Here is a 20204-nt window from a genome sequence, read left to right as displayed (position 1 = left end):
AGGCGAGACGCCATCCTGTCTATTTGAGTTGGTCCCCAACGACTTGTCACTTCTGCAAAGACCTCTTGATGAAGACCCCACTCTCCTGGATGGAGATCGTGTCTGCTGAGGAAGTCTGCTTCCCAGTTGTCTACTCCTGGAATGAAGACCACTGACAGAGCGCTTGCATGTTTTTCTGCCCAGCGAAGAATTTTGGTGGCCTCTGCCATCGCCGCTCTGCTCTTTGTTCCGCCCTGGCTGTTTGTGTGCGCCACGGCTGTGATGTTGTCCGACTGAATCAGGACGGGTAGGCCGCGAAGAAGCTGTTCCGCCTGCCGTAGGCCGTTGTAGATGGCCCTTAACTCCTGCACATTTATGTGCAGACAAGCTTCCTGGCTTGACCATTTTCCCTGCAAATTTTGTCCCTGTGTGACTGCTCCCCAACCTCGGAGACTCGCGTCCTTGGTCACCAGAATCCAATCTTGGATGCCAAACCTGCGACCCTCTAGAAGGTGAGAACTTTGGAGCCACCACAGGAGAGAAACCCTGGTCCTGGGGGACAGATTTATCTTCCGGTGCATCTGCAGACGGGACCCTGACCACTTGTCCAGCAGGTCCCACTGAAACGTTCTTGCATGGAACCTGCCAAACGGAATGGCCTCGTAGGCCTCCACCATTTTCCCCAGCACTCGAGTGCAGTGATGAATCAACACTCTTGGTGGTTTCAGAAGTCCCTTGACCATGTTCTGGATTTCCTGAGCTTTTTTCCAACGGAAGAAAGATCCTCTGCAGTTCGGTGTCCAGAATCATACCCAAAAATGACAGCAGAGTTGTCGGAATCAACTGCGACTTTGGGAGCCAGCCATGCTGTTGCAGCACCTGCAGGGAGAGCGCAACGTTTTTTATTAACAGCTCCTGTGATCTCGCCTTTATCAGGAGATCGTCCAAGTACGGGATAATTGTGACCCCTTGCTTGCGCAGGAGCACCATCATTTCCGCCATCACCTTGATGAAAATCCTCGGGCCGTGAAAAGACCAAACGGCAACATCTGAAATTGGTAGTGACAATCCTGAACAGCGAACCTCAGATACGCCTGATGAGGAGGATATATGGGGACATGTAGGTAAGCATCCTTTATGTCGACTGACACCATAAAATCCCCCCCGCGCCCCCCTTCAGACTGGAGATTACCACTCGGAGAGATTCCATCTTGAATTTGAAAATTTTCAAATACACATTGAGGGATTTTAAGTTCAGAATCGGCCTGACCGTGCCATCCGGCTTCGGAACAACAGACAGGCTTGAATAAAACCCTTCTCCCCATTGTGACGGGGGTACCTCGACAATGACTCGCTGTTGACACAGCTTTTGTATTGCAGTACACACAACCTCTTACCGGAAGAGAAGCTGGCAAGGCCGATTTGAAAAATTGGTGTGGGGGCACGTCTTGAAACTCCAGCTTGTATCCTTGGGTCACAATTTCCAGCACCCAAGGATCCAGGACCGAGAGAACCCAGACCTGACTGAAGAGCCGAAGACGCGCCCCCACCGGTGCGGACTCCCTCAGGGGAGCCCCAGCGTCATGCGGTGGATTTGGCAGAAGCCGGGAAAGTACTTCTGCACCTGGGAGCCTGCCACTGCTGGCGATCTTTTCCCTCTTTCCTTACCTCTTGCCGCAAGGAAGGATGATCCACGTCCTTTCAGGAATTTCTGCGACCGAAAGGACTGCATCTGACATGGGGGCGTTTTCTGTTGCTGTGGAGGAACAAAAGGCAGAAAAGAGGACTTACCCGCGGTAGCTGTAGAAACCAGGTCCGCGAGGCCATCACCAAACAAAACTCCACCCTTATAGGGCAGAGCCTCCATAGACTTCTTAGAATCAGCATCACCATTCCATTGATGAGTCCACAACGCCCTTCTAGCCGAGACTGCCATGGCATTGGCCCTTGATCCCAAAAGCCCAATATCTCTTGCCGTCTCCTTCAAATAGACTACAGCGTCCCTGATATGACCCAGAGTCAAAAGCACGCTATCCCTATCCAGGGTGTCTATTTCCGATGACAAGTTATCTGCCCACTTTTCAATCGCGTTACTCACCCATGCCGAAGCCACAGTCGGCCTGAGCAGTGTACCTGTCGTGACAAATAGATTTCAATATAGCTTCCTGCCTACGATCAGCAGGATCCTTAAGGGTCACCATTTCAGGAGACGGTAGCGCCACTTTCTTGGACAATCGCGCCAGAGCTTTGTCTACCGTGGGTGTCTCCCACCCAACCCTATCCCGAGAAGGAAACGGGTATGCCATAACAATTCTCCTGGGAATGTGCCACCTCTTGTCTGGCGTTTCCCAGGCTGTTTCAAAAACGGCATTCAGTTCATGAGAGGGAGGAAACGTTACCTCCGGTTTCTTCCCCTTATACATACAGACCCTTGTCTCAGGGACAGCGGGGTCTTCCGTGATATGTAACACGTCCTTTATCGCCACAATCATGTATTGAATACTGGGGGTCATTCCGAGTTGTTCGCTCGCAAGCTGCTTTTAGCAGCTTTGCACACGCTAAGCCGCCGCCTACTGGGAGTGAATCTTAGCATATTAAAATTGCGAACGAAAGATTAGCAGAATTGCGAATAGACACTTCTTAGCAGTTTCTGAGTAGCTCCAGACTTACTCGGCATCTGCGATCAGTTCAGTGCTTCTCGTTCCTGGTTTGAAGTCACAAACACACCCAGCGTTCGCCCAGACACTCCTCCGTTTCTCCAGCCACTCCCGCGTTTTTCCCAGAAACGGTAGCGTTTTTTCACACACACCCATAAAACGGCTAGTTTCCGCCCAGAAACACCCACTTCCTGTCAATCACATTACGATCACCAGAACGAAGAAAAAACCTCGTAATGCCGTGAGTAAAATTCCTAACTGCATAGCAAATTTACTTAGCGCAGTCGCACTGCGGACATTGCGCATGCGCATTAGCGACTAATCGCTCCATTGCGAGAAAAAAACAACGAGCGAACAACTCGGAATGACCCCCACTCTTAGCCACCTTAGGATGTAACTTTGCATCATTATAGTTGACACTGGAATCGGAATCCGTGTCGGTATCAGTGTCAGCTATCTGGGTAAATGAACGTTTTTGGGACCCCAAGGGGGCCGGAGTGATTGGTACCACATCTCCCATGGATTGTCTCCATGCTTGGTTCTAAGACTCAGATTTGTCTAACCTCTGATGCAACATAGCCACACTGTTATTCAACAAACTCCACAGTCGGCGGTACCGACAGAGTCACTCCTTCATTCTGTTCAGCTCTCACACTAACCTCCTCCGGGGAAGAGCATTCAGTTTCTGCCATGTCGATACACCCGTACCGACACCCCCAAACACACTGGGCTAAAGGGGACAGACCCACAGTAAGGCCTTTCAGAGAGACAGAGAAGGAGTTTGCCAGCTCACACCCAGCGCCCCACTGGTCAGAAAAAAGCACAATGCCCCAGACCTATAAGCGCTTGTTTATATAAACAACCAACACCAATTATATGTGCTCCCCCCCCCCTTGTTTTTAGCACCCTGTTACTTGACAGCAGTGAGGGGCCAGGAGCAGCTTCTCTGCAGCAAGCTGTGGAGAGAAAATGGCGCTGGTCAGAGCTGAAGGACGAAGCCCCGCCCCTGACATGGCGCGCTTCGGTCCCGCTATTAATTATACTGCCGGGGGTCTCCTAACAGTGTCTATGCACTGTATATAGCTGCCAGTCCCTATAAATGAGGGTTTTATTGCTGCCCAGGGCGCCCCCCTTGCGCCCTGCACCCATGCAGTGCCTGTGTGAGCGGGAGCAATGGCGCGCAGAGCGACCGCTGCGCAGTACCTCAGGAAGACTGAAGTCTTCTGCCGCCTTCAGACGTCTTCTTTGCTTCGGTTACTCACCTGTCTTCGATCTTCTGGCTCTGTGAGGGGGACGGCGGCGCGACTCCGGGAGCGAGCAGCTAGGCGACCCAAGTGATCGGACCCTCTGGAGCTAATGGTGTCCAGTAGCCTAAGAAGCAGAGCCTATCAGTCTCACAGAAGTAGGTCTGCTTCTCTCCCCTCAGTCCCACGAAGCAGGGAGCCTGTTGCCAGCAGTGCTCCCTGAAAATAAGAAACCTAACAAAAGTCTTTTTAGAGAAACTCAGTAGAGTTCCCCTAGAGTGTGACCAGTCTCCTCTGGGCACATAATCTAACGGAGGTCTGGAGGAGAGGCATAGAGGGAGGAGCCAGTTCACACCCATTCAAAGTCTTATAGTGTGCCCAGGTCTCCTGCGGATCCCGTCTATACCCCCCATGGTCCTTTTGGAGTCCCCAGCATCCTCTAGGACGAAGGAGAAATTATACTTTTGGAACTCTTGTATGAAAAGAGAAATTAGGAATTCTGCTTACCTCCATATAATGACCAACACAGAAGGAATGCATGGACTCTCTGGTGTCATCAAATTGCAGAGCAGCTTCAAGAGCAACAACAGGATCCTCCCCAGCAAAGTGAGCTAAGTAGAGATACGATATGCCAAACCTCAAGAAAGATTTACTGTATTAAAGAGCATTTTCCCTACAAAAGGGCACGCTCTTCTACACAGACTGCCATTTTATACATTTGTCAATCTAGCTTTACTTTTTATATCAAATTTTATTTAACTTTTCTTGGAGAATATGCACCCATTTCGCTGCACTTTCTAAAGTAGGGATTTGCTACAAATTTAAGATTACCTACAAAGGGGTCTTGAAATAAAAATGCAACCTCAGCGTTTAGACACTTATTGGTCAATTATTATAAAGCAGATCATACCCAGTATAGTATTTGCATGAAGGGATTGTGCTTGAAAGTCCTTGATGTCATAGACTTTTCCATCTATTACAGTCCAAAAGCCTCCATCTTTGTTGTGGTTCTCCAAGTCTGCTTTACGGATCAAAGTGACCTCCTCATTGTTCCTAGAACTCTGGGCACTAAAAAACGTGCCTTTCAGGAAGATAAAAAAAAAAATAATTTTTAACCAAATAGCATATATTAGCCAAAGGCTATTTCACTTCAAGACATCAGTATTCAAATAAGGTTTGTGTATAGATCATAAGATTATATATAACATACCCATTATGCCTGGCCAGGCTAAGTCTTCATTGTCATCTCTCTCTCTGCCTGGTGCAAGATGGTTAAATCTATCTAGCGGTTCCAGGAGACTGGCTAGAAGAGGGATAGCACCAGCTTCTTGCATTAGCCACGCATTTTTACACAGCAGCAATATTGTGGAGACAACAAGTTCTGGAAGAAGAACGCCTAGTAATGACAAGAAACCCCCCAAAAAAAGTGTATTAAACAACACATGCAGGGAGATTTGACATTACATGGATTGTAGCATATAAACTTTACCTGTTAGATCTCCTGCTACAATGCGAGCTACTTCTGCAAAATGTCTATAAGACATTGAAGCAATGTTGGTTGCCACAGGAAGTATGTCTCCAATGTGTGTGCACAAGAGAGCAGCATATTTCTTCAGTAAGGAACCAACACCTAAAAGTTCAGGAGCTACATGGAAAAAAATCAAAAGATTAAACACAAGCTTAAGCTCATTATGTGTGGGTAATTAGAGAAACTACTATCTAAATTTACCATGAGTATTTAAAGTTTGGTCCACAACGCTTCCTGGGTACAGCTTGCTGACAAGCAATCGTTGGAACCGCAGCAGAAGATCCATTGATGCTGACCTCTCCTTACTAAAATGTTCTTGATCTAAGGTGCAGGAAGCATGTCGTGCCATATCTTTAAGTTTAGCAATAGTCTGGGAAGCAATATTCCTATGGAGTTCAAATTGTTAGTTTAAGGGTATTTATGGAATAAATATAAAAAGGACTTTATTTAAGTAGCGCCAGTTCTTGGGCTTTATTTATAAGCCTTTCTGGCAGGTTGGAGGTGAATATTTAAAACAGCACTCACAGCCAGTGTAATGCCCAGTGTGCTCTACTCTGAGTGCCACTTTTAATTTTCATCTCCAAGCTGCAGGAAAGCTTTATAAAAAAAAGCCCAAAATACCTAGAGATCTAAAACAAAAATGGATTGATGCCATAGAAAAATACAGGTAAGTCAAAACAGCCAAGAGTCATCATTGTAGAAAAGAAACAATAAAAAGATGCTACTAGTAAAATATACCAGTTACACAAATCGAATTAACTTATTTAAGTACATTTTAAACAACATTATAATTCACAAAAGGTAAGTGTTTCCAGGCTTCATTGGCAGAGTTGAAATACTTCAACATAAATTAAAATATTCAAATATATAAAAAGACAAAACCCCTCATTATGTATTACACCAGCATTGTTACTTCATGCAGCAGTGTTTGGCAGTCCGGAGTTCAATGTCTATGAGTGCCACAAAATACCTATCACTTCCTGCCACCACCGTTGTCATAACTGCACACTGTTTTCAGAACACAAGCAGTTCCACCATCCACATTAAAACGCCATAAAGGTACAGTTAAAACTAATTAACAGTTATCAAACAGGACAAACTAAAAGCAATTTTTACCTCAATAATTGCTGTATGAGCTGCACCAAGGGCAAGGTCTGTTTCCCGGCAGACTCATAGATGCCTGTGTTTATTAGATCTTTATCCAGTGTGGTGCTACACCTGTGCTGTGAGGACACATTGGCTTCTTGCTCATCTATTTCCTTCTCTTTCTGTGCCTCTTTCTTTGCTTCTATATCCTACAAATTGTTAAGCAGTTTTACGTTTTCTGATCACAATATGTTTTATAAGCATTAAAACCCAAAAGTACAACTTTGTTTAAATAATAAAAATATGAAAAAGGTGTACAACGATGTAAACTTGTTCAATTATTTTCCCATGTACAGATGCATCCACTTACTGTACATCTAGCCTCCTTGCAGTTAAACAGCCCTGCTAGTCATGGCATGCCATGGTGAGACTTGGTAGCACAGAGCATCTTTTAGTGCAACTTTTTCCATTAAAATGAGTCTCGTTTGCAAAGCGATGTGAATAAGATGCTTATGCCGATTAAAATAATATGTGGTAAGCCTATATTGTGTGTGTGACCGTGGCTGTATCTGCATACAAAATAGTATGCTACTGTACATAGCATTTTGTATGCAGATCCAGCCACAGTAGAACAAAGAATATAGGCATGTCACATATCACGCATAGTCAGCTTGTGTGTCTTATTCGCCAGCCAGCTCACTCATGCCAAGCATCTCCTGCTGTGTGGCATATTGAGGCTAAATGTATGAGGACACATCTGTATTGGTTAAACCAGTTTTTAAATTACAACAGTAAACTGTTAGTAGCTGTACTTTTTAAAGTAGACAATAGGAAAAGAGCAGGTAAACACATGTTAAAGCTTGGGAAGAACATACATAATTTTGTATAATGATATTTGGCTTATATGCGAAATCTAAAATTATAGCTCTCCAGTCAGCAACAATTACGCACCACTGTAAAATAGAGAAATAAAATGATTGAAAATAAATAAATAAATAAAAAAATATCACATTTGTTCCTTGATTACTTCATAGGAAACTTCTTTATTACAATCAAAAATGAAGGGTGACACCATCGCATTGACCTAATTGGCATGTGCTACACCTCCTTTGGGGTTCCAGCTATAAAATTGTGATGTAAAGAATTGGCGATGCAAATTTTAACACAACCTTATACCAGGTTTTTTATGGACATTTCAGTCCTTAGTTAAGAATGACTGCAAATCTTCAGGTAATTTTTAAGAGGCATTTATGATTTTGATCTAAGTACAAACGAGCAAACAAACTTAAAGAAAAAGAAAAACTATAACCAAGAGAAAACCTAGGACAGAGAGAATAAGAAGGTAACACTGATGCCCCTCGCCTCACCTAATCCATAGGAACTAGATGATACCAGAGAACAAGCATATGCATATTGCAGAACAGAACAGAGGTTTAATCTATTTTATTCAGATTTGCTAAGCATCCTTAAAACTAAAGCAGAAAAAAACCAAATGAGATCTGCAGCTCTGCTGTACCTGTATTTCCGCAGTAATTGCAGTGTTTAGTGCACACTCTAATCCTCCATCTGCCATCAGACTGCTCACCAACAAATCAATCATAAAGCGGCGCCCAGGACTTATGGTCATCTCATTTCCGGAAGCTAAACATAATACCAAAATTAAAAAATGCAGCAGTGTGGCACCATAATATAATTACTATGGTCTCATCCACTGAGGCTTGTGTGCAAAATGCCAATCAGCCATGTGGACAGCATATAAAGTGTATTTTATAATAACTACAGTCTTACAGTTTTCAATGTGCAATGTAATAAAAAAATAAGAATTTACTCACCGGTAATTCTATTTCTCGTAGTCAGTAGTGGATGCTGGGAACTCCGTAAGGACCATGGGGAATAGCGGGCTCCGAAGGAGGCTGGGCACTCTAGAAAGATCTTAGACTACCTGGTGTGCACTGGCTCCTCCCACCATGACCCCCCTCCAAGCCTCAGTTAGGATACCGTGCCCGGACGAGCGTACACAATAAGGAAGGATTTTGAATCCCGGGTAAGACTCATACCAGCCACACCAATCACACCGTACAACTCGTGATATGAAACACAGTTAACAGTATGAAACAATAGAGCCTCTCAACAGATGGCTCAACAATAACCCGATTTAGTTAACAATAACTATGTACAAGTATTGCAGATAAACCGCACTTGGGATGGGCGCCCAGCATCCACTACGGACTACGAGAAATAGAATTACCGGTGAGTAAATTCTTATTTTCTCTGACGTCCTAGTGGATGCTGGGAACTCCGTAAGGACCATGGGGATTATACCAAAGCTCCCAAACGGGCGGGAGAGTGCGGATGACTCTGCAGCACCGAATGAGAGAACTCCAGGTCCTCCTCAGCCAGGGTATCAAATTTGTAGAATTTTGCAAACGTGTTTGCCCCTGACCAAGTAGCTGCTCGGCAAAGTTGTAAAGCCGAGACCCCTCGGGCAGCCGCCCAAGATGAGCCCACCTTCCTTGTGGAATGGGCATTGACAGATTTTGGCTGTGGCAGGCCTGCCACAGTATGTGCAAGCTGAATTGTACTACAAATCCAACGAGCAATAGTCTGCTTAGAAGCAGGAGCACCCAGCTTGTTAGGTGCATATAGGATAAACAGCGAGTCAGATTTTCTGACTCTAGCCGTTCTGGAAACATATTTTCAGTGCCCTGACAACGTCTAGCAACTTGGAGTCCTCCAAGTCCCTAGTAGCCGCAGGCACCACAATAGGCTGGTTCAGGTGAAACGCTGACACCACCTTTGGGAGAAACTGGGGACGAGTCCTCAATTCTGCCCTATCCATATGGAAAATCAAATAAGGGCTTTTACAAGACAAAGCCGCCAATTCTGATACTCGCCTGGCAGAAGCCAAGGCCAATAACATAACCACCTTCCACGTGAGATATTTCAGATCCACGGTTTTTAGTGGTTCAAACCAATGTGATTTTAAGAAACTCAACACCACGTTGAGATCCCAAGGTGCCACAGGAGGCACAAACGGGGGCTAACTATGCAGCACTCCTTTTTATAAATGTCTGAACTTCAGGTACTGAAGCTAGTTCTTTTTGAAAGAAAATCGACAGAGCCGAGATCTGTACCTTAATGGAACCCAATTTAAGGCCCATAGTCACTCCTGCTTGCAGGAAATGCAGAAATCGACCTAGTTGAAATTCCTCTGTTGGGGCCCTTTCGGCCTCACACCATGCAACATATTTTCGCCATATGCGGTGATAATGAGTTGCTGTAACCTTTCCTGGCTTTAGTAAGCGTAGGAATGACTTCCTCCGGAATGCCCTTTTCCTTCAGGATCCGGCGTTCAACCGCCATGCCGTCAAACGCAGCCGCGGTAAGTCTGGGAACAGACAGGGCCCCTGCTGCCGCAGGTCCTGTCTGAGTGGCAGAGGCCATGGGTCCTCTGATATAAATTCTTGAAGTTCTGGGTACCAAGCTCTTCTTGGCCATCCACGAGTATCGTTCTTACTCCTCGCCTTCTTATTATTCTCAGTACCTTTGGTATGAGAGGCAGAGGGGAGAACACATAAACCGACTGGTACACCCACGGTGTTACCAGAGCGTCCATAGCTATCGCCTGAGGGTCCCTTGACCTGGTGCAATATCTTTTATAGCTTTTTGTTGAGGCGGGACGCCATCATGTCCACCTGTGGCCTTTCCCAATGGTGTACAATCCTATTGGAAGACTTCTGGAGGAAGTCCCCATTCTCCCGGGTGGAGGTCTGTTGAGAAGATCTGCTTCCCAGTTGTCCACTCCGGGAATGAATCCTGCTGACAGTGCTAACACATGATTTTCCTCCTATCGGAGAATCCTTGTGGCTTCTGCCATCGCCATCCTGCTTCTTGTGCCGCCCTGTTGGTTTACATAGGCGACTGCCGTGATGTTGTCTGATTGGATCAGTACCGGCTGGTTTTGAAGCAGAGGCCTTGCCGGCCTCAGGGCATTGTAAATGGCCCTCAGGTCCAGAATATTTATGTGTAGGGAAATAACCTGACTTGACCAAAGTCCCTGGAAGTTTCTTCCCTGTGTGACTGCCCCCCAGCCTCAAAGGCTGGAATCCATGGTCACTAGGACCTAGTCCTGTATGCCGAACCTGCGGCCCTCTTGAAGATGGGCACTCTGCAGCCACCACAGTAGAGATACCCTGGTCCTTGGAGACAGGGTTATCAGCCTATGCATCGGAAGATGCGATCCGGACCACTTGTCCAACAGGTCCCTTTGAAAAGTTCTTGTATGGAACCTGCCTAATGGGATTGCTTCGTAGGAAGCTACCATTTTTCCCAGGACTCGCGTGCAATGATGCACCGCTACCTATTTTGGCTTCAGGAGGTCTCTGACTAGAGATGACAACTCCTTGGCTTTCTCCTCCGGGAGAAACACTATTTCTGGTTTATGTCCAGAACCACCCCAGGAACAGTAGACGTGTCATAGGAACCAGCTGTGACTTTGGACTGTTTAGAATCCAACCATGCTGTTGTAGCACTTTCCAAAATAGTGCTACCCCGACTACCAACTGCTCCTTGGACCTCGCCCTTATAACGAGATTGTCCAAGTACGGGATAATTACAACTCCCTTTTTTCGAAGGAGTATCATCATTTCGGCCATTACCTTGATAAAACACCCTCGGTGCCATGTACAGTCCAAACGGCAGTGTCTGGACTTGGTAATGGTAATCCTGTACCACAAATCTGAGGTACTCCTGGCGAGGATGGTAAATGGGGACATGCAGGTAAGCATCCTTGATGTCCCGGGATACCATGTAATCCCCCTCGTCCAGGCTTGCAATAACCGCCCTGAGCGATTCCATCTTGAACTTGAATTTTTTTATGTATGTGTTCAAGGATTTTAAATATAAAATGGGTCACACCGAACCATGCGGTTTCGGTACCCCAACCCGTGTGGAATAGTAACCCCGTCCTTGTTGAAGTAGGGGCACCTTGAGTATTACCTGCTGGGAATACCGCTTATTAATTGCCTCTAGCACAGCCTCCCTGCCTGAGGGAGTTGTCAGCAAGGCATATTTTAGGAAACGGCTGGGGGGAGACATCTCGAATTCCAGCTTGTACCCCTGAAATACTACTTGAAAGAAACAGGGATCCACCTGTGAGCGAGCCCACTAATTGCTGACATTTTTGAGACGGCCCCCCACCGTACCAGGCTACACCTGTGGAGCACCCGCGTCATGGTGTGGACTCACAGGAGGCGGGGGAAGAATCTTGATTCTGGGAACAGGCTGACTGGTGCAGCTTTTTCCCTCTACCCTTGTCTCTGTACAGAAAGGAAGCGCCATTTGACCCGCTTGCTTTTCTGAAGCCGAAAGGACTGTACCTTTGTCTGTGAGGAAACCCGAGGTAAAATTATTTCTTCCCAGCAGTTGCTGTGGATACAAGGTCCCAGAGACCATCCCTAAATAATTCCTCACCCTTATAAGGCTCTCTATGCGCTTTTTAAGTCAGCATCACCTGTCCAGTGACAGGTCTCTAATACCCTCCTGACAGAATGGACATTACATTTATTTTGGATGCCAGCCGGCAAAATATCCCTCTGTGCATCCCCCATATATAAGACGACGTCTTTAATATGTTTTTATGTTTGCCAACTAGTATCCCTGTTTGACAGGGTCACCGACCACGCTGCAGCAGCACTATCTGCAGGTCTCAGTCTAGTACCTGAGTGTGTAAATACAGACTTCAGGATAGCCTCCTGTTTATCAACAGGTACCTATTAAAGTGGCCGTATCCTAAGACGGCAGTGCCACCTTTTTTTTGACAAACGTGTGAGCGCCTTATCCACCCTAGGGGATATCTCCCAGCGTAACTTATCCTCCTGGCGGGAAAGGGTACGCCATCAGTAACTTTTTATAAATTACCAGTTTCTTAACGGGGGAACCCACGCTTTTCACACACTTCATTTATTCATCTGATGGGGGAACAAAACACTGCCTGTTTTTTCTCCCCAAACCTAAAACCCATTTTTAGAGGTGCTTGGGTTAAAGTCAGAAATGTATAACACATTTTTTATTGCCGGGATCAAGTCACGGATGTTCCTAGTGGATTGTGTATATGTCTCCACCTTGTCGACACTGGAGTCAGACTCCGTGTCGACATCTGTGTCTGCCATCTGAGAGAGCGGGCGTTTTTGAGCCCCTGATGGCCTTTGAGACGCCTGGGCAGGCGCGGGCTGCGAAGCCGGCTGTCCCACAGCTGTTACGTCATCCACCCTTTTATGTAAGGAGTTGACACTGTCTGTTAATACCTTTCACCTATCCATCCACTCTGGTGTCGGCCCCACAGAGGGCGACATCACATATATCGGCCTCTGTTCCGTCACCATATAAGCCTCCTCATTCAACATGTCGACACAGCCGTACCGACACCGCAGACACACAGGGAATGCTCTAAACGAGGACAGGACCAACAAAAGCCCTTTGGGGGGACAGAGTGAGAGTATGCCAGCACACACTAGAGCGCTATATAATGCTGGGACTAACTGAGTTATGTCCCCTATAGCTGCTGTTTTTATATATAATGTATACTGCGCCTAAATTTAGTGCCACCCCTCTCTTTATTAACCCTTTGTAGACTGCAGGGGAGAGCTAGGGAGCTTCCTTCCAGCGGAGCTGTGAGGGAAAATGGCGCCAGTGTGCTGAGGAGATAGGCTCCGCCCCTTTTTCGCGGCCTATTCTCCCGTTTTTTATGGAATTCTGGCAGGGGTATTTACCTCATATATAGCCCCTGGGGCTATATATTGAGGTATTTTAGCCAGCCAAGGTGTTTTTATTGCTGCCTCAGGGCGCCCCCCCCAGCGCCCTGCACCCTCAGTGACCGGAGTGTGAAGTGTGTGAGAGGAGCAATGGCGCACAGCTGCAGTGCTGTGCGCTACCTTGGTGAAGACAGAGTCTTCATGCCGCCGATTTTCCGGACCATCTTCTTGCTTCTGGCTCTGTAAGGGGGACGGCGGCGCGGCTCCGGGACCGAACATCAAGGCTGGGCCTGCGGTCGATCCCTCTGGAGCTAATGGTGTCCAGTAGCCTAAGAAGCCCAATCCGGCTGCAAGCAGGCGAGTTCGCTTCTTCTCCCCTTAGTCCCTCGCTGCAGTGAGCCTGTTGCCAGCAGGTCTCACTGAAAATAAAAAAATCTAAGACTATTACTTTCTAAGAGCTCAGGAGAGCCCCTAGTGTGCATCCAACCTCGGCCGGGCACGAAATCTAACTGAGGCTTGGAGGGGGGTCATGGTGGGAGGAGCCAGTGCACACCAGGTAGTCTAAGATCTTTCTAGAGTGCCCAGCCTCCTTCGGAGCCCGCTATTACCCATGGTCCTTACGGAGTTCCCAGCATCCACTAGGACGTCAGAGAAATATTTTTATTGATTTCTGAAATCTATACTTCTAATTACACCTAAAAACGTAAATATGAACGTAAAGATAAAATGACTTCACTATACCTGCATTTGGTAAGAGGGCTGACAGGGCTCTGGCTCTCTCCTCTGCAGTAGGAAGGAGAATAGACCATCCACTCTGTAGAACTGCTTGGGCAGCTGACTGCACAGTGTTTAGCACTCCAGCATTACTGGCTAAAGTGACCACTGTCTGTTTCAAACTGTTCAACAAGGCACTACCAAGACCCAGGCCCAGACACTCCGAATCTACTTGGTGGCTAATGGCAGCATGTAACTGGGAGAAAAGGTAGGTAGGGAAGGAGTTAATAAATTGTACATTTAAGACAAATATTTGTAGTGTTATTATAGCAGTACAACATGTGTTTTGGATTAGAGAAAAAAAAGTTTTATGGTAAGAACTTACCCTTGTTAAAACTCTTTCTGCGAGGTACACTGGGCTCCACAAGTCTGGACAATGGGGGTGTAGAGTAGGATCTTGATCCGAGGCACCAACAGGCTCAAAGCTTTGACTGTTCCCAGAATGCACAGCGCCGCCTCCTACATCACCCCGCCTCCCAGCACAGGAGCTCAGTTTAGTTAACCAGCCCAATGCAGTAGCAGGAAAAGAGACGACAACGGTTAGTAGCCACATACACACACTCTCACGACAGGAGAAGTGTCAGCGGCTAATGCCATACCAACCCAAAGAAGCTAAGTGCGTCAGGGTGGGCGCCTTGTGGAGCACAGTGTACCTCGCAGAAAGAGTTTAACAAGGGTAAGTTCTTACCATAAATGTCGTTTTCTGCTGCGGGGTACACTGGGCTCCACAAGGATTGGACAATGGGGATGTACTAAAGCAGTTCCTTATGGGAGGGGACGCACTGTAGCGGGCAAAAGAACCCGGCGTCCAAAGGAAGCATCCTGGGAAGCGGCAGTATCGAAGGCATAGAACCTTATGAACGTGTTCCCTGAGGACCACGTAGCCGCCTTGCACAATTGATCAAGGGTCGCACCACGTTGGGCCGCCCAAGAAGGTCCAACAGATCGAGTAGAATGGGCCTTAATGTGATCAGGAGCAGAGACACCAGCCTTCACATAAGCATGTGCAATCACCATTCTAATCCATCTGGCCAGAGTTTGCTTGTGAGCAGGCCAGCCGTGTTTGTGAAATCCAAACAAAACAAAGAGAGAATCAGATTTTCTAATAGAAGTAGTTCTCTTCACATAGATACGTAGAGCCCGTACCACATCCAAAGACCGCTCTTTGGGAGACAAATCAGGAGAGACAAAGGCCAGAACCAAAATCTCTTGATTAAGGTGGAACGAAGAAACCACCTTAGGCAAATATCCGGGACGAGTCCTAAGAACCGCCTTGTCACTGTGAAAAATCAGATATGGGGAACTACAAGACAAGGCACCCAGATCCGACACTCTTCTAGCAGAGGCAATAGCCAGCAAGAACACCACCTTAAGGGAAAGCCACTTAAAGTCAGCTGAACCAAGAGGTTCAAATGGAGGCTCCTGCAACGCCTCCAAAACCACCGACAAGTCCCAAGGAGCCACAGGCGGGACATAGGGAGGTTGGATACGCAACACACCCTGAGTGAAAGTATGAACATCAGGTAAAGTCGCTATTTTTCTCTGAAACCACACCGACAAGTCAGAAATATGAACCTTGAGGGAGGTCAGACGCAGGCCTAAATCTAGGCCTTGCTGCAGAAAAGCCAAAACTTTGGCTGTACTAAACTTGGAAGCGTCATAATGGTTAGATGCGCACCAAACAAAGTAGGAATGCCAGACCCGATGGTAAATCCGAGCAGAGGCCGGTTTCCGGGCCCGCAACATAGTTTTAATGACCTCTTCAGAAAAACCCTTCGCTCTTAAGACGGAAGCTTCAAGAGCCACGCCGTCAAAGACAGCCGGGCTAGGTCCTGGCAGACACAGGGGCCCTGAACGAGGAGGTCTGGGCGTTGTGGAAGTAGAAGTGGACGCTCTGACGATAGGCCTTGCAGGTCTGAGAACCAGTGCCGTCTGGGCCACGCCGGACCTATGAGAAGCAGATTTCCTTTTTCTTGCTTGAACTTCCGAATTACCCTGGGCAGGAGTGACACCGGAGGGAACACGTACAGCAGCCGAAACCTCCACGGCACTGCCAGCGCATCCACGAATGCTGCTTGAGGATCCCTTGTCCTTGCTCCGAAGACCGTAACCTTGCGATTGTGTCGAGACGCCATCAGATCCACATCTGGAAGACCCCACTTTTGCACGAGGAGTTGAAACTTCTGGATGGAGGCCCCACTCGCCGGCATGCACGTCCTGGCAACTGAGAAAGTCCGCTTCCCAATTTAGGACTCCCGGAATGAATATTGCCGGTAGATGGCGTTCTGCCCAACGTAGAATCCGTGAGGCTTCCTTCATTGCCAGACGGCTTCGAGTGCCACCTTGATGATTTATGTAAGCCACTGTGGTGGCGTTGTCCGACTGTACTTGAGCAGGACGGTTCTGAATCAAATGCTGGGCTAGCTTCAACACATTGAAGACCGCCCGCAATTTCAGAATGTTGATCGAGAGGAGAGATTCCTCCTTGGTCCACCGACCCTGCAAGGAGTGCTGCTACAGCACCGCGCCCCAACCTCTTAGACTGGCATCTGTCGTCAACAGGACCCAGTTGGATATCCAGAAGGGACGGCCTCTGCACAATTGTCAGTCCTGGAGCCACCAGAGCAGCGACAGACGGACCTCCGGAGTCAAAGAGATCATTTGAGACCTGATATGGTGAGGCAGGCCATCCCACTTGGCTAGAATCAGCTTCTGGAGGGGGCGAGAATGGAATTGAGCAAACTCCACCATGTCGAATGCTGATACCATGAGGCCCAGCACCTGCATTGCCGAATGTATCGACACTTGCGGACGAGAAAGGAAGCAACAAATCCTGTCCTGAAGTTTCAGGACTTTCTCCTGAGACAAGAACAACCTCTGGTTGTGAGTGTCCAACAGCGCTCCCAGATGCACCATGCTCTGAGCAGGGACCAGGGAGGATTTCTTCCAGTTGATGAGCCACCCGTGGGCTTGTAGAAACCGGACCGTCATATCCAGATGACGCAGGAGAAGATCTGGGGAATTTGCCAGGATTAACAAGTCGTCCAGATACGGCAGTACCCTGACCCCTTGACGGCGGAGTACCACCGTCATCACCGCCATAACTTTGGTGAAGACTCGCGGAGCCGTTGTTAAACCAAAAGGTAACGCCCGAAACTGGCAATGGAGGTTGCCAATAGCGAACCTCAGGTATTGTTGATGTGACACTGCTATAGGAATATGCAGGTAAGCATCCTGTATGTCCAGGGAGACCATGTAGTCCCCAGGTTCCAAGGCCAGAACTATAGAGCGAAGAGTTTCCATACGGAACTTGGAAACCTTCACAAACTTGTTCAGTGCCTTGAGGTTGAGAATGGGCCGGGAGGACCCATTCGGTTTCGGGACTAGAAACAGCAGAGAATAGTACCCCCGGCCCCTCTAAGCAAGATGCACCTGTACTACGACTCCTGTATCCAGGAGGGTCTGTACCACCGAATGCAGAGTGTTTGCCTTTGTCTGGTCCGACGGGACGTCTGTCTGGCAAAATCGATGAGGGGGTCGGTTTTTGAAGGCTATGGCGTAACCTCGAGTGACGACTTCCCGTACCCAGGCATTTGAAGTGGTCACCTGTGTATACCCTAGAAGCCGGCCCCCCACCCTGGGATCCCCCAGGGGGAGGCCCGCCCCGTCATGCGGCAGGCTTATCGGTCTTGGCTGCTGGCTGACGGGCAGCCCAGGCTCTTTTGGGCTTCGGCTTACCAGGTTTGGAAGTGCGGGCCTGCTTATGGTACGCCTGACCTTTTGCTTTACCTGAAGGACGAAAGGGGCGAAAGGACGTGCCTTTGGTCTTCAACACAGAAGGAGCTGTATTAGGCAGACAGGCAGTTTTGGCAGTAGCCAAGTCAGCCACTATCTTATTTAAGTCCTCCCCAAACAGAATATCCCCCTTGAAAGGGAGTACCTCCAGGGTTTTTCTAGAGTCCAGATCCACAGACCAGGATTTCAGCCACAATATCCTGCGAGCCAGGACTGACGTAGTAGAGGCCTTGGCTGCTAGGATACCGGCATCAGAATCCGCCTCTTTAATATAGCGAGAAGCTGTGAGAATATATGACAAGCATGGTCTAGCATGGTCAGAGGAGATTTCAGCTTCTAACTCCAAGGCCCATGCTTCAATAGCCTCTGCCACCCATGTAGCTGCAATAGTGGGCCTTTGTGCAGCACCCGTGAGGGTGTAAATCGCTTTTAGACAACCCTCAACACGTTTATCCGTAGGCTCTTTTAGAGACGTGACGGTAGTGACAGGTAGAGCCGAGGAAACCACCATCCTAGCCACATGTGAGTCTACTGGAGGAGGCGTTTCCCAATTCTTAGACAGCTCTGGCGCGAGGGGATAGCGAGCCAGCATCTTCTTTTGAGGCACAAATTTCGTACTCGGGCTTTGCCAGGGTTCCTGACGTATATCCACTAGGAGGTCAGAGATAGGTAAAACTTGCTTAACCACCTTCTGACGCTTTAACCTATCTGGTTTCTTAGGAGGAACGGATGGCTCGGGATTATCTGTAATCTGCAGAATTAATTTAATAGCCTCCAAAAGATCAGGAACATCCACATGTGAACTACCCTCCCCATCAGCCGAATCAGAGTCAGAACCTGTGGGGTCAGTGTATGTGCTGTCTTCATCAGACAAGGTGTCAGTGACAGCAGTGGATTGTGAGGAGACGAGTGCTCGCTTAGAGGACCTCTTGGACTTAGGCGAGCGATAGTCAGACTTTAGTAGTCAGGGACTGGTTCAACTTCTTTAATTGAGCAGATAAATCATCCGCCCACGGCGGGTTAGCTGCAGGGACCACATACGGTTGTACCGGCACTGGGGGTCCCATAGGGGGTGTTAGTTTATGAACTATGCAGAAGCGTGGAAAAAGCGGCCCACGGAGGGTCAGTATGTGCCTCCGTTGCCACAGTCCCACTGGGGGGCAAGGAGCCCCCAGAACCAGAGCCCACAGCTGCTATATTCTCCCCATATGTGCCTGTGGCTTCAGCAACACCAGCAGTGTGTTCCGCCCCAGAACCGTTACCCTCAGAAGCAGACATGATATAACTTGCAGTAATGAGGTAACACAGTACAATTATCAGCAGCACTATACCTCTAAACCCAAACCCCTGCGCAGTGTAGTCAGCACCAGCAGAGATAAAGGAGAGATATGGTGACTAAATCACAGAGAAAGATACGTAATACAGTATATCTTTGTGAAAATCCTATATTAAATAACACCTGATGCACCAAGCCCCCTCAGGTTATAGAATATAGGGATAGCAAGTTGAGTGAAAGACACGAGATGGACACCACTCAGCTATCAATGCACACACAAATAGTCACAGTTTGTACAATGCAGAGGTTATTACTGACAATAATACTGCACTGGTCTAGCTTACACAGCTATATAACAATAGATATAACAGTACACCGTAAGAAACTGGATGTATATCACAGGGTAATTGTACTATAAAACCCTGACTAAATGTACTCTTTCTTACTAACACTGACTAAAAAGGCAGGTAGAATACTTAAGTGTCGTGTAAAGGCACAGCGCTGACAACCAGGCGGCTTTACATAAGAGAATTTGCCCAAGCAGTCCCAGGAACAGTGAGCTGAGGAGTAATGGTGCCGCAGACACTGACAGGGAGTGAGGAAAAGACAGATGCAGCTCCAGGGCGGGAACACTTACTGGAAATGGCGCCCTGGGGCTGGGGGAGGGGCTTCAGGTCTAAGCCTTATCCCCCTTGCTGGCAAAACCACCGGGTACTGTGGGCGATATTAAAATCGGTTTTAAGAGAAAACCTGACCTGCGCCCATGCCCTGGTGATCTAGTGGGATCGCCTGTATCCACAGTGTCCACCGCCAGCGCGCACGGCCCGCCTCCCACTGACCGCGCCGGATCGCGATACAGACCGGGACCCACTTACCACCTCCCGAAGCGTGGCCATGCGATCCTGGAGAGCCCCAGCCATGTGTGTCTAACGTGAAGAAAACCGGAGCCTCCGCTGTAGGTACCCAGCAACCAGGGCTCGGGAGTGTACAGCGGCGCTGGGGAGAGCTGGAGATGCAGCAGTGAATGTCACAAAACTTTTATCACCTTGAAGTCTTCACTTTTTACCTCATAAAAAGCTTTTCTCAGGGCTGCTCCCGCCCCTCTGTTAAGTA

At 48.0% G+C, this 20204-nt stretch overlaps 1 protein-coding gene across 10 annotated transcripts in view; it reads right to left on the bottom strand.

The window, feature by feature from the left end:
- The window catches only part of HERC2 (HECT and RLD domain containing E3 ubiquitin protein ligase 2), a 618496-nt gene that overhangs the window by 388307 nt on the left and 209985 nt on the right, over positions 1-20204 (bottom strand). For all 10 annotated transcript variants that reach the window (XM_063953293.1, XM_063953292.1, XM_063953291.1 and 7 more), the window contains 8 exons: positions 13988-14216; positions 8011-8135; positions 6525-6703; positions 5610-5794; positions 5370-5525; positions 5091-5276; positions 4791-4961; positions 4388-4491 (listed from right to left, as the gene is read on the bottom strand). In XM_063953293.1, the coding sequence (XP_063809363.1) occupies positions 4388-4491; positions 4791-4961; positions 5091-5276; positions 5370-5525; positions 5610-5794; positions 6525-6703; positions 8011-8135; positions 13988-14216 (1335 nt within the window). The remainder of the gene's footprint in view (positions 1-4387; positions 4492-4790; positions 4962-5090; positions 5277-5369; positions 5526-5609; positions 5795-6524; positions 6704-8010; positions 8136-13987; positions 14217-20204) is intronic.

This window comes from Pseudophryne corroboree, chromosome 2 (genome assembly GCF_028390025.1).
Source record: "Pseudophryne corroboree isolate aPseCor3 chromosome 2, aPseCor3.hap2, whole genome shotgun sequence".
In the NCBI taxonomy this organism is placed as follows: Eukaryota; Metazoa; Chordata; class Amphibia; order Anura; family Myobatrachidae; genus Pseudophryne; species Pseudophryne corroboree.
Note: the sequence above shows the minus strand (reverse complement) of the source record. Positions and strands in the feature narration are given on the sequence as shown.